Source organism: Trachemys scripta, chromosome 4 (genome assembly GCF_013100865.1).
Source record: "Trachemys scripta elegans isolate TJP31775 chromosome 4, CAS_Tse_1.0, whole genome shotgun sequence".
Classification (NCBI taxonomy): domain Eukaryota; kingdom Metazoa; phylum Chordata; order Testudines; family Emydidae; genus Trachemys; species Trachemys scripta.
Window position 1 is genome coordinate 64,036,582 of NC_048301.1, and position 14,202 is coordinate 64,050,783.

General features: G+C 45.3%; 1 protein-coding gene and 1 long non-coding RNA gene across 5 annotated transcripts in view; one reads left to right on the plus strand and one right to left on the minus strand.

Moving 5' to 3' along the window:
* Positions 1-1,544: 1,544 nt before the first annotated feature.
* The window catches only part of PAPLN (papilin, proteoglycan like sulfated glycoprotein), a 65,221-nt gene continuing 52,563 nt past the window's right edge, over positions 1,545-14,202 (minus strand). For all 4 annotated transcript variants that reach the window (XM_034769238.1, XM_034769239.1, XM_034769237.1 and 1 more), the window contains 7 exons: positions 13,265-13,389; positions 9,470-9,608; positions 7,856-7,993; positions 6,999-7,126; positions 6,333-6,441; positions 4,834-5,009; positions 1,545-4,010 (listed from right to left, as the gene is read on the minus strand). In XM_034769238.1, coding sequence (XP_034625129.1) covers positions 3,850-4,010; positions 4,834-5,009; positions 6,333-6,441; positions 6,999-7,126; positions 7,856-7,993; positions 9,470-9,608; positions 13,265-13,389 — 976 coding nt within the window. In that variant the 3' untranslated portion in view covers positions 1,545-3,849. The remainder of the gene's footprint in view (positions 4,011-4,833; positions 5,010-6,332; positions 6,442-6,998; positions 7,127-7,855; positions 7,994-9,469; positions 9,609-13,264; positions 13,390-14,202) is intronic.
* Positions 2,951-7,886, plus strand: LOC117876813. The gene is made up of 3 exons (XR_004645553.1): positions 2,951-3,050; positions 7,003-7,209; positions 7,755-7,886. It is a non-coding gene; the product is annotated as an uncharacterized LOC117876813 (long non-coding RNA).

Consider the following 14,202-nt stretch of genomic DNA (forward strand, 5'->3'; position numbering starts at 1 on the left):
GGTGGTGGTAGAAACGGTTACATTTTGCAAAGTTTTCCTTGTTTTCATACTTTCTCCCTCTGACACTTTCTTTGTATCGTATGCACTCAGTTCATACCCTTACTTGCCTGATAGGCTTAGAAGCCAAACAAAATATTCATTCTTTCAACAGCTAAATTCCTTTTCTCATATTTTCTACATACTATTAAAAGTGGTTACGTAGAGCTCTTGGACCAGATTTTTAAATGTGCTGGGCACCCAAGGTTCTCATTTACTTCATTTGAAGTTTTGAGTATTTTGAAAATCAGACTCATAGTATTTTTCACTGCCTGGTGAGATCCTTGATTTGCATCATGGATTCACATAGAGTAAATGTTTTAAGCTCTTATTTGCTTCCATGGTGTGGACTCAACTGCCATGGAACAGAAGGGTGTCATCACTGCTATGTCCAAACTATTAGTCTTGCTGTGTCATTAACAGAATCGGAAAGAGAAGAGAAGGTGGTTTTTCTCTTAACCAATGTAAAGGCATGATGATCCTGGCAGCCCTTGGAGAAGGCAATCAATCTCTGCTCTTACTAGTCTCCATTTTTTTCTGAGGTTCTTTATATTCCACAAATCTGTAAGCTGCTGCCTATTCTATTAAGGTGAGTGGTGATGCAATCAGAGAGTTGGTGAATGTGCATAGCCTCTCTGCACTGGGAAAGCTAAGTATGAAACACAAGCCATGACAGTGGCTCATATTTCCCTTTCTAAAAAGTCCATCATTCTGCTGAATCCAATAATTTTGTACCTTGAATGATAAGAGAAGTTTAGTCTCAAACACTAAAGCCAGGTAAAGGGAATTTGCGCTTTTGTTTTTCCACTGAAATAAATTGGTACTTTCTGTGACTGCTACAACCTGGTGTGTCCCTGGGGTAAGACCCACCCTAGCTCTAGGCCATGTTCCTCAAGACTTCACTTTTTCTTTTTCTTTTTTTTTTTTTAACTTGCTAAGTCTGCTTATCATGTTATTTTAAAGTTGCATGGCTAAGCACTCAAGTCAGGCAATGCTGAGTTTAAGATTGGATGTGCAACATTAACTCTGCCCCTTGCGTTGTCTAATACCGTGAGCATACCATTCCTCAAACAGTGTGACAGCTTTTTCTGCAACATCAAATGCAAATGCTATCATGCATGTAACTTTTCATTCCGCTTGTAGATATCCACAATCAAGGGGAATACACCATTCAGATTTGTCTGATACAGCTCCACCTACCATTTGATGTCAGTCCAAGCAGAATATGATCTTCCTACAGTCCACTAACATTCTTCCCTGAACAGTGAACATATTTTACTTCATGATTTCTAGAAACAGCCCAAAAAAGTAAACAACCTGCTAGTTTGGTTACTATAAAATTAAAGCTTCAGCAAAATCTCAGACGTCTCAAATAGAGAATAAAATGGGTAGGGGAAAGGATATCTTCCTTCATTTTGTAAGGTGGTTGTATGTCTTAAAACAGTGTGAAGTAACAACTGTATTTAGGAATCCATTTGAAAATAGCCTGAGTATAAAACTGTATTTGAAAAATCAAATCTGGACAGCTGCTTCCAAATATCTATACTGAAACTGACCATCATCCATCTTTATACAGTGAAGAGAAAGTATGTAACTGACTCCACTTCATCAAAACTAGATGCAGTGACATCAGCTGCTTTAACCAGAAAAAAGGCCTTTACTTCAAGTGGAACTTATCACCAATCCTGTGCTGCAGGAGCTGACCACTTACATGAGTGCTACAAAATTGTGTAACTTAACCAAAGGTTGACTCTTGCTAACATGTTTTAAACACTAGATGATAGAAATTGTTACACTGGTAAATCCTCCTCAACTGAGCCTAGGGGAAGGGTGGTGATCAAGTTCTATCACTATAACTGTTTCATTCACTTTTCTTTATATGTTTGCTTCAGGGCATTGCAATGGTAAATCAGACAGGGCAGGGCTAGCCTCTAGTGCTATTCTCCTCCTGCTGCTGGTGCCCTGTAGAGCACATGCACAGCCATCAGAGAGGAATCCTAATATTGAGAGCTTTAGGAACTGAATTTCACTAATTTATATTTCTTCACATGCTTTCTTGTTGACTGCAAACCAGCAATGTGCTTTACAGAGTTGAGTGAATTAAAGTGCTTAGCATTCCTGTGGGGCAGGTGGTATCCCTATGTCACTAATGGAGAAACTGAGGCAGAAAAGAGTTGGGATTTGCCTAACGTCACAGAACAAGGCTAGGAAGAAAACGCAGACTTCAATGCTGCCTTATACAGGAGCAAAGAAAGTCCTGTTACAGGAAAGGAGGCTAATTTTGCTTAGTACCCTGCATGGGAGGAGAAAAGGTGATAGATACACTACAGTCAAATTTTGCTCAACCTTGTTAAAGAGTAGAAAATAGACTCTTTCCTAGCAACTTATGGATTATTAGGCTAATTGACTAGTTTAGACCTCAGCATGTACACAGCACACATTCGCTACAACCCACATAGACAATTGAACTGACCAAAATCCAGTTTTATGCTCATAAAATGGTCTCTGCAGCACAGAGTATAGACAGCTGGATGGGAGGGAATAGCAGTGCCTCAGGGCCTAGCATAGAATCAAAGAGGAAATACCAAAGGTTGAGTAACACTGAGTAGGTTGGGCCTCTACACATGCTGGAATATACGGTGTAGTGGTGTAGCTGACCAACTCACTGAAGTTACAGCAGGCACATTGGAACAAGCCAGCAACTCTCTAGAGGAAGCTTTAAACATAATACACTAACATAGGAGGCAATAATTCTGTTTTGGGATCTTATCCTGTCTTGGCTTGAGCAAGGCACCTCAGAGTTTTCTTTCACAGTCCTGTGTATACATTTGATGGTGTCACCCTTTGTTGGTCACAGAATGATGAATGCTTCTGTTTTATTTACACTGTATGTAGCATTCCTTACCTGTAGGACCACACTGATGGAATGACTTCCTCCACAGCTCTGAGAAGGTGGAGTCCTAAAGGACATGTAGTCTCTTGGCAGTTAAGCAGGACAGAGCTCTAAAGCACTGGTGAGTGAGTTGGCAGAAAGTAGTCTTTGCACTAAGCCCCAGCATGGTGCTGTGGTGTTGGATGAATTATAAAAACCAGGACCCTGCTTTTCTAAGTGCAGGGATGGTTAAAGCACAGGGACTTGGCCCACCTGAAATGCCCCTGTTGCTGTGAGCAGTTAAGTAATATGTTTCTTCCCAAAACTGGCCCTATTTCAGTGGAGACTGAAATGACCTGTACCTAGAGTTCTGTTTGTAAAGTGTGTTAGGATGAAATAAATAGCCTTAGAGAAACATTGGAGGCTGTCATGGGATTGGAACACCATGTTTACATGCAATATGTTCTGTCCCCCTTCGGTGCCCACAGGCTTTTAGAAAGAAACATTCCACCACCCTGCCTATGCAGCCTCACTGTTCAGGGCATTAGCTGGATGGTGGTTGTCTTTCTCCAAGTGGCTCGCAGATTTTGTTTTTAGGAAAGCTTTCTCTTGCTTGCATGAAGTCTCTCTCCCCCTCTCTTTCACACTGCCTGTTACTTTAGAGAAGCCTAACACGATTCTTTGGTTCTTAGCATTTCTTCTGTGAATGAAGGCAGGTGCTGTTACAGCAAAGCGTGTGTAAAAACAAGGGGCTGTGATGTGTTTGGGACAGTGGAGCTTCTGCTGCCTCTGAACAATTACACTGAGTAGCATTCATATATTGGCAAAACAGCCCACCTGAGCTCCTAGATTGTTTTGGGAGTAAAAAGGACAAAGTCCCTGTTCCTGTCCAGTAATCCTCCTAGGCTGCCTTCTCTTGGGAGCTGGGTTAGAGCTGATTCTCATCCCTGGTGGCGAACAGGGTTGTCCTGGGGTTGGTACTGAGAACAGCTGGCACAGCAGAAGCTGGAGTAATACTCATTAGTGCAGAGCTGGGCCTGTAAGATCAGATCACAGTTGGCAAGGTGTGGCTGGTCAACACACTCGCTGGTCAGGTCCACAGCTGCAGCAAAACAAATGGCAGGAGGAGAAGGAGAGAACGAGAGCATGAGTGCCTATTTAGTGCCTCACATTAATAGCATAATTTCTGACAAACACATTTATATTTCTAAATGCATAATTAGTCAAAGCTCAGTTGATCTGCCAGGACCTAGAGTCAGGATTTTATTTTTCTTTAAACACCATAAGTACCTAGAAAAGAGCATGTTCCTGCCTTCCCCATGCTGAGTGTGTAAACAAGTCTTTGATACCTTCCAAAACTGTTCAGGTGGGCTCTTGAAATCTTAAGTTAGATACTAAAGTATGTGCCTTGGTTTGCTGAGCACCTGCAGCTCCCACCAGATGCACAGGGAGTTGTGGGTGCTCAGCACCTCCTGAAAATCAGGCATGTCATTTATAGGTGCCTGAATATGGATTTAGGAGCCAACTTCTGGTTGCCTAAGTTGAACATTTTGGCATTAATGATTTAAGCCCCCCAGTTCCCTCCTGAAATTAATCATCCTTATTTCACAGCTGGGGGAACTAATGCGAGTTCAGCCTTACATAGAAAACTGGTGGCAGAGTTTGGAACAGAACCCACAGTCCTGCTGCGTGCGCTGCTCCCCCCCCCCTTTTTGTGAGAGCAGTTAGGGGAGGGAGAGGTGGGTGATGGGCTGGCACAGAACCCTGATCAGAGGGCTGCAACGGCAAGTGAACAAATAGCTTTTTCTAATGTACTCAAACTATTCTAATCAGTCTCTTTCAAAGTAAAAAAAATAATTAATGAATCTAGACAGCAACTACCCAAGGCCTGGTGATGTTTTGGGGAAGAACTGATCCTTGCTCACCTTCAGGCCTGCTCTTGATCACTTTCACCTCGGTGCTGGCACTGACAGAGTTGCTCCCCCTGTAGGCATTGCATGTGTAGGATCCCTCGTCACTGGCACGAGCATTGTTTATAATGAGGCTTCCGTCCTGTGACAGGTGGATGCGGTGACCATCTGCTCGCATTGGAACTCCATTCCTGTAGTGGGAATCCCATTCTGCCAGTTACTATAATAAGAGTTTGAGGGCCTAAGCTTCCTTTGGCACTTGAACTGACTACAGGGACATTCACCTGAAAAATTAATCTCTTCTTTTGAAAGGCTAAGATAGCAAATCAAGGTAAACACTTCTTCTGCCATGCCAGGGGCCCTATAATTATGGGTATATTTAAAGCCTGAATCAACCAAAGTGAGGGAGAGAACAGTGTGCTCTGTAAGACCTCTGCTTCGCTCCAGTCTCAAATGGCACTGAGTGGTTGGCCAGCGGTGATCAGCTGTGCTACCTGCTGCTCGCTATCATACTCTCCTCAAGGCCCCTTCTAACCATGAGACCCAGGCAGCTGGCCTTAAAGGTGGTGGAAGAATGGTCAAGAAGATCCAAAAGACTCTGCTCGTTTTCTATAGTAGAAAGTCAGATATTGGCTAAGCTGTTTCTCCTGGAATATGCTATACAGGAGTGGAGAATAGTAGAGTTATGAACTCAGTTACAAACTAAATGAAACCTGATTCACTGAAAAAGGTGAGTTTTATTCAGACTTTAGCCCTGTGTTTCTTGTTAATTCAAATACCTAACGCGCATGGAAGAAAATCTTTGTGATAGATTCAACAGCCCTGTCCCTTCAATTAAGGACCAAGATCATTTCCAAGTCACTTCTCTGGGCCCTCCACCAAGAACGCCAGCACAATGATACTGGTTTTTAAACAGAAAAAATACACAAACATTTATTTTATCAAATACACTTTGTAAAGTAGGGGGGAAAAAAACATGTGTGTGGGGGGGAATGTTTTTCCTGTTTTAATTGATCTTTAATTCTTCCCTGCCCGTAATTGGCATGGGTGAGGGGGCACGAATGGAGGAAGATGGGGCACAGAATGGCTCCTTCCAGTGTAGCTAGGAGACTTGCTGGACCTTAAAGTGTTAAAGGGTCTGACAAAAGCTCTCTCTCAATTCTTCAGCCTCTACTTTTTGCTGAGGTAAACGTCACTATTATCCATCATAGCATCTTCCAGTCTAGCCAGGATCTGAGCTTCTCTGCAAGGGGTCCTTAGCTCTAGAATCTGCTTTCTTCCATGGCTCACCAAAGCCCGGATGTGTTGTAGGATGCTCCTGTCCTGTCCTGCTTTTGGGGAAGGATTAATCACAGGGGTATGAGATATTGCAGGAGGCTCTGAGAGCCTGGTTGGCTGCCCTGTGTTAATATTTCATGTAGGTTCTGGACCCTGCCTAGAGTGGGGGATAAATGACACCGTTCAGGGAGGAAAGAGGGACAGGAAATACTGTTACCAAGGGTTGTACTGCTCACCTTGACCATCTTACATTCACATTGTTGCCTACCACCATGCACTGGAGCTGGGCATTTTCTCCCTCAGACACAGTGAGGCTTGGCAGCAGACCCGTGATCCTCAGCTCTCCTGGGCAGGGGGAAGATCATCAATAGCAGGAAGACCCTTCTATACTGTCACTGATGGTAGGATCATTCCTTCATAAGAAAAGTCTTTCCACTGTGCCTCTAAATGCTCAACCAACACTTGGGCAGGCTCCTGAGCCCTCAGCCAGCTTTGGTCCTCTGGCTGGGCACTAGCCTGTGGGACGGGGTGGAGAAGGGGAATCCCCTTAATTTCTCTTTTGCACCCCTGCTGAAATCTTGTTCACACTACCATCCTTTCAATGAACCACTAGGGTACAGCTGTGAACCTACAGTCAGCAGCTCTTCTCAGAACTCGGCGGCAGCATCATTACACACCATAGCTACAGCTACTCTAGTCACATATGGACTTTATGGCCATTGGGGAAGCAGTCATAACTACCCCTTTCTCCTAGCCTAGTCCTGAATGTGACATGACTGTAACACATGGTAGGGTCTATAGAGGCCAAATCCATGACTTCAGCTGGGGCACTCTACGCTCTTTCCCACTCCCTTCTTTTAATAATCTAAAAATACAGTGGGGCCCTTTCTTCCTTTTGATACCTAGAGTCCGAAGCTGGACCTGCCGTTGATCCTGGTCACGGCCGTTCGAAGCGATGCAGGTGAAGAAGCCAGCATCTTCAGAGCCAACACGACTGATCACCAGGGCACCATCTGACTGCTGCCTGTGCCTGGGGACAAAAGCCACAAATTCCCCTGAGTTTTGGGAAGGGAGAGGGAGAGTGCGGTCATGGTGTTAGCAGCAGCTCTGCAGGTGACGTCTTAAGCAACTTTTCTGCTGACATCCTCTGGGCAAACATTCAGCAGCAACACAAAGATTTAAGTGGGCTGCGACACCAATTAGCAATAAGGGGAACTGTGCCATCAAATCCCTCAGCCACTACACAAAAATATATCCTAGTGCTGTGATCTTCAGAGAATGCTCAGATCCACCCTCTGGGGGAAAGCTACTACAAGGTGACCCCAGTAACTCTTGATGTTCCCCTTAAATGTTCTAATACCTTGTACTTACCAGGTGAATTTATCCCCTTTCTCTATGAATTCTCCATAGAATGTGATGTGTTTGTTTGTGTGTTTGTTTTTTTACTAATTTGGTTGATCAAATGACAACATGTGGTAATGAATAAATTTCAGCCTCAGGATCACTGGTGAATTATTCACCACAGCTGTTCACTTGAGAATGATGTTCACAGTTTAAACTGTGGGCCATGCCACCTAAAATCACATGGTATTGTTTCTATTCCCTGATTGGATGGCATAATCGTTATAAACCAGTGCAAGCCCTGCCTCCGTCATTAGGGCCTTGATTCTCTCGGGTAGAGAATGCATCATCCGCCAGGAGCCCCAGCGTTGGCACGCACAAGGGCTGCCGTGATGACAACACAGCCACATGTACTCACCTGGAAGAGGAGACAGGCTGCCCATCCTTCTGCCACTCAATGGTTAAAGCAGGTGAGGCTTCTACTCCGCAGGGCAGTCTGACTCGCTCCCCAATGTTGGCATCCACCACCGAAGGATCATTCTTATCCATTATTAATCTGCAATACAGACCCCCACAAGCAGAGAGATACAGTGACTGCCTAGTTCAGTATTTGCAAATCAATCCAGCTTTGTTGTATTACATGCTTTGTTTGTCCCCCTGGGGAGGGAATGAGGACCTCTGCATTCTCCTCAGAATCTTGATGCTCCCAACCCCCTCCCCCCCCCCTGGAAAAAATAGCTGGCTCCTGGTTAAACTGAGGCTGAGTGTGACTTGCTGAAATGGATTGTCTCTATATTAAAGCTTGGGAGACTACAGACACATCCTCCTAAGCATTCCTTTGGCTGTCGGCCTAGAAAATGTCAGCTTTAATAAGGCTTTAGTCAGCTCAAGAGGTCACTCTGAGTGATGTTAGGCACTGCTGATCAGGGAACTAAACGAGCTTCACCCTCAAGTGCCTGCCCGCCACACACAACTGAATACATTCATAGATTTAAAGGCAGACAGGAATAATTATTACACTCTATAACCAGTTCTACATAGCACCAGCCATAGAACCTCATCTCCTAGGAAATGTCTGCATCAAGCCCTACTCTGCTGTACTGTCTGGGGTCCTGTGACAGTAACATATTTGTCTCTTCAGTCTGCATAAAGATCAGGTGATGCAGCCAAACATCATTTCAGATGGGACTAAATCAGCCCTGTTTTATTCTATTGGGATGGACAAACTAGGCTAGAGTAAAGGGAAAACACCAACCCCATCCTTTACTCAAAATTCAAACCAAATCCTTCTTGAGCTTCAGAAAAGTTTAACACCTTCACCTTCTGTCTCCTGCTTGCAGCCAGAGTTGGGCTGAGGGTTTTATAGGGTTTAGCAGACCTCAGTGACTGGGGTTTGGATCTGCAAACTTGAAAGCAGGGAAAGCTCACGTACTGGTCCCATTTTATCTGAGTCACCAAAATTGTGTGGGTAAGGTGAATAAAAAGTTTTCCCCCTTCTCTATTTACAGCAGGACCCAGAAGTATCCAAGTACTGCGTAAGCAGCTGTTCTTGCCTAATGTCCAGCTCAGCCATTGGGAACTAGGCAGGACTAGAAGGATCACAAGACAGTTTGTTTTTACAAGACTCTAGACAAGTGGGACTGTGTTGGAGCTGTGGTGCTGGGCTTTTTTATTCAATGGGTCTAGTTTGTGCTTGTTTAAAATAGTCCTGTTTTGTTTTCTTTTCTTATGGCAATGAATTCAGTTGTTAGCCAGCACAGCTCCAAGTGTTCTGTCATTTAAACCCTTCTCTACTGCCAGCCACCAGGTATCGCCCAGCTAGGAACATGGTTGTTATGAATGAAACAGTTTGTCGCTCTCATAGTAGTGTGACTGGGACCTTTGCTAAACTCCACTTCCACCCATCCAACACGCCTAACCACCACCTCCCATTGCCCCCCAAAGCAAGAAGGCACCTCTCACCCTGATCTTCCCCATATGGATACCAGGTGGATGTCACTTGGGCATGCCAGAGGACGGTTGCTGGCCTTACCTGTACATGAGCGGCTGGTGTACAGAGGAACCAGGTGACTGTACAGTATTAACTCCTCTGGTGAGATCTCTGTGTTGGTGATTCAAACCATGAAGGAGCTGACCTCTAATACCCTCTGTCAGAGGAGCTCCATGGTCCTCTATTCAAAATAAAATGCTATACATGAATAATACGATCCATACACTGTGACCTCTTGCATAGAATTGCTGTGAACTTGGGAGAGTTAAAGCATCTGTTCTCTGATTGATGAGTGCTGTAAGCCTGCGATTCCTACTAATGGGAGCTACAACCATGCAGGCAGTGGATATTAGACTCCTTCCTTTCCTCCATCAATGGGCATGCAGCAGTATCTCTTAGGTACAGAAGCCTTTTGCCATTACCACAAAAGAATGGCAGAGAGAAGCCAGATATTTCCCATCCCCCTGCAGAGGCATGAGGGCACACTCTGGAGAGGTCAGAGGAGGCTGCTTAGCCTTCTTTTATTAAAATAGTCTTTTTTTTTTTTATAATGCACTTTTTAAAAAAAGCATAGTAAATAATTAACTATCCAGGAGGCCCATTCTGGGCAAAACTCCAGCATCTCCCAGTGGAGTTGTCTGTCCCAGCAGAGCATATAACATGACATGGTGTAGGACAGGCAGCCATGACAGTGATTTCAGACCAAGGCTTGCAGGATTCCCCTCCTTTAGAGCCCTCTCTGCACCCAATAAAATGTTAGGGGAAAGAAGATGGCCCTCCAGGATGAAAATGTACTGAGGCAGCTTGTCCAGCTGGAGCTGTGACTGGCATTGGGCAAGTCACTGCTCCAGTTATGATTGGCACTGCAGCATTTCTCACTGCTGGTGTCAGGGCTAACACTCAGCAGTCACTGTGCTGAGGAAACATATTGCTGGGATTATGGCTAGCTCTCAGCAGGTTGTGGCCACTGCCATGAAAGAAGGTAGCAAGATACTGCAGTGGAGAAAAAAAACTGCTACATACCTGTAATTGTTATAGACATGTTACAGCTATGTATTCTAATTAGATGTGTGCACACACCCAGTGCGCTGGAGCCAGAGAATTTTGCCTAGTAGTACCTGTAGGGGTGGGGCACACACCCTGCAGCCATACCCTATCCTCAGGCCATATAAGGGCAGCACTGTCCCAACCCCCTCTGTTCTTTTGCACTGAACATCAGACGTACAGACTCCAATGCAGAGGGAACAAAGGGTAGGACATACAATACATATCTGCATCACACCTCCAAGAACAATGTTACAGGTAGGTAACCTTTTTTTTTTTTTTTTTCTTTTCTTGGAGCACATGCAGCTGTGCATTCTACTCAGGTGACTTGCAAGCAGTACTCCTAAGAGGTGGGGCTTGGAGATTCGAATGGAGGCCCTATAAAAGTCTCAAAGGGCTGGTCCACACTAAGCCCCCAGTTCGAACTAAGATACGCAACTTCAGCTACGTGAATAACGTAGCTGAAGTCGAAGTATCTTAGTTCGAACTTAAAGGTACTTATCGCGGGTCCACACGCGGCAGGCAGGCTCCCCCATCGACTCCGCCTACTCCTCTTGTGGAGCAGGATTACTGGCGTCGACGGCGAGCACTTCCGGGATCGATTTATCGCGTCTAGACAAGACGCGATAAATCGATCCCAGAAGATCGATTGCTTGCTGCCGAACCAGCGGGTAAGTATAGACGTACCCTAAGACAGTATTAAGGTCCCACAAAGGAATTGGCTCTTTAACCAGCAGATGGAGATGAGGGACTCCTTTCAAGAATCTCACTGCCATGGAGTTTGAAAACACTGACTTCCCAATGGGTGGATGAAATGCCGGAATTGCTGCCAGGTGGTGTCTCAATGAAATAAGTGCCAGACCTTAAGATTGAAGGTGTAACATGTACTCCAAGATATTCTGCATATAAGCCAGCTTTGTATTTGTTGAGGTCACAGAGGTCGAGGCTGGTCTCACCCCTCCCTTAGGCTTGGGATCCAGGAAATTCTGTGAGTAGAGCCCTGCCCCCGATGCTGCAAAGGAACCTCCTCTATGGCCCAGAGAGCCATTAGATACTGAACCTGCTCAAGGAGCAGTATCTTGTGAGAGGGGAGGGGGAACATGGATGGGGAAGAACTGGATGGCATAACAATCTGACAGTGCTTTGGACCCAGTTCTCTACAGTAATCGAGTCCCAAGCACTGTAAAAATGCACCAGCCTGTCCCAAACAGAAGGGATGGGGAAGAAGAGGACACCACTAGATTGCTGTCCTGGACATAGGAGCCAAAATGGGTGCTTGCTGGATGCCGGGGCAGGGGTGCAGCGCAAGGGGAACCATCTGGTTAAACCCAAAACCAGAGGATTCTACAACCCTTCTGGGAATAGCCCTGCTGCCTTAAACGAAGGAAGGATTGTCTGAAAAAATGCTGTGGGTGGTATTGCTGCTGCTGCCCACTACAGTGGCATCTCTTCATGGCAAGAGTACAAGCTCCCAAAGAATGTAAAGTAGCTCAGGAGCCTTTAAAAGAGCGCAGTCAGTTTTTTCTGAAAACAAAACCCGTCCATCAAATGGTAATTCCTCAATGGTCTGCTGCACATCGGGCTCAATAACTGAATTCTGCAGCCCTGAGGCCCTCGTAGTCACAGCTGATGCCATAATTCTGGTCATAGCATCTACCACATCCAGAGCTGACTGCAACAAGGTCATGGCCACTATACGGCCTTCCACGATGAGTACCATAAACTCTTCCCTGGAAGGTTCTGGCAACTTGTCCTTGAACACAGACACGGACAACCAATTGACAAAGTCATATTTAGAGAGCAACGCCTGCTAGTCCGCGATGCGCATTTGCAGGGAAGTGGGGAGATAAATCTTCCTTCCCATTAGTCCATCCTCTTGGACTCTTTGTTCTTAGGGATAGACTTATACCTCCCCTACCATGCACTGTCATTCGCTTCAGTTACCACCAGAGAGTTAGGGGGCAGGAGGGAGTGGAAACCCTCAGAATCCTGCATAGGAATAAAGTCCTGCTTCTCCAAATGCTTCACTGTGGGAGGCAACAGAGTGCATTTGCAGGCTTCAGAAGAGCTGGAACTGATGACAGGAGAATATCCAGCAGCTTATACGTATTCTCCTGCAGAAATTCTGCCTGGATACCCAGGGTAGTGGCCACACGCCTCGGGAAGTCCTGATATTCTTTAAAATCATCTATAAAATGGCCCTCCCACACGATGGACAATGCTTGAACCCTGGTGAGGGCAGCCAACTACTCCAATTATTATTACTAAACTTAACTTAAGGTACTACTAACTACTACATACAAGAAAAAGTCTCTCAGACCAAGACCAAGAGTGCAAGGTGAAAAACACAACATAAGAACATAAGAATGGCCATACTGGGTCAGACCAATGGTCCATCTAGCCCAGTATCCTGTCTTCCAACAGTGGCCAATGCCAGGTGCTTCAGAGGGAATGAACGGAACAGGCAATTATCAAGTGATGATGGAGCTCCAAATCTAGCCACGGGTCATGAAAAGAAACTGAGGGGGTTGGGATGGTGCTGCCCTTATATGGTGAGAGGAGGGGCTAAAACAGCAGGGGGCGAGTGCAGTTCCTAGGAGTATTGCTAGGCAATGTTCTCCAGTGCCAGTGCACTGGACGTGCACATACCTAAGCAGAATACACAGCTGCGTCTACTCGAAGTTCCATTACAAGTTGCCTCTGCAACTGGCTTTAATTGTTCCTGTTATCAATGACTCTTAAAAAGGGACAGAAAAGAATTAATATTCTGGTTTTAAATGGAAGATAAGTCACCTTTGATCCTTAGCTGAATCTGTCTGCTCTCCATCTTTCCATTTGAAGTTATGCATGTGTACATCCCAGCATCCTCAGCTCTGACACGGCTTATCACCAAGGATCTGTCAGACTGGTAGGCATGCCTACAGATGGAACACATGCAGTTACGTACGAGAACCTGGCTGTGGATGCCAATTGTCCAAAGCCACATTCTGATGGGCCAATTGGGCCTGTTTATGTCACAACTGCAATGACCCCCCTGTGGTGAATGGCTGAATCCTCATCACTGGAATACAAAACTCCCCAGGCTATTGAATGGGTGAGAGGAGGGGAGACAGAGGTCAAAAGAGGAAGCTGAGATGGGGAAACAAAGAGGAGGGGGGAGAGACAGTGACTGTTTTAAATTGTCCCCTCCCCTGAAGTGCCGAGCTGCCCTTTCAGCCATAGTGTGTGGCGCTTCACTGTAAAACAAGACTGGGAACTGTTCAATATTGCCACCTTAGTTTTTACAATAGAAAGTGACTACTGGGCAACAAACTACCGCAGGAGACCTCCCAGAAAACCCTGTAAAGCTGAGATTTAAGAAGGGTTTCTCTAAACGGTTAAATTTTAAATGGGATGAGCCGCAATCTGACAGCATTGAGGCACTCCAAGGTATACATGGTTGGCTATTGATGCACTTCCTGGGCAATTCTACCGTCTTCCAACAACACTGAAAAGGACTTTGCACTCAAAACTCACTTGTGTAACCACTTGTGAATTGGGTGTTGTTGCTGAAAGTTGGCAATGTGATAATCCTTTTCTACCTGATAATATGTAAGTGTTCAGCTGCACCACATCGAACAATTAACAGCCTATTTGTTATTGCTATGCCTAGGCCTTTCTGGTATCACTTAGTAGTGGGGTTCAGTGAGGAGAGGCTTTTCCAGTTTACCTAGTGATTCTGTTTTTTGAGA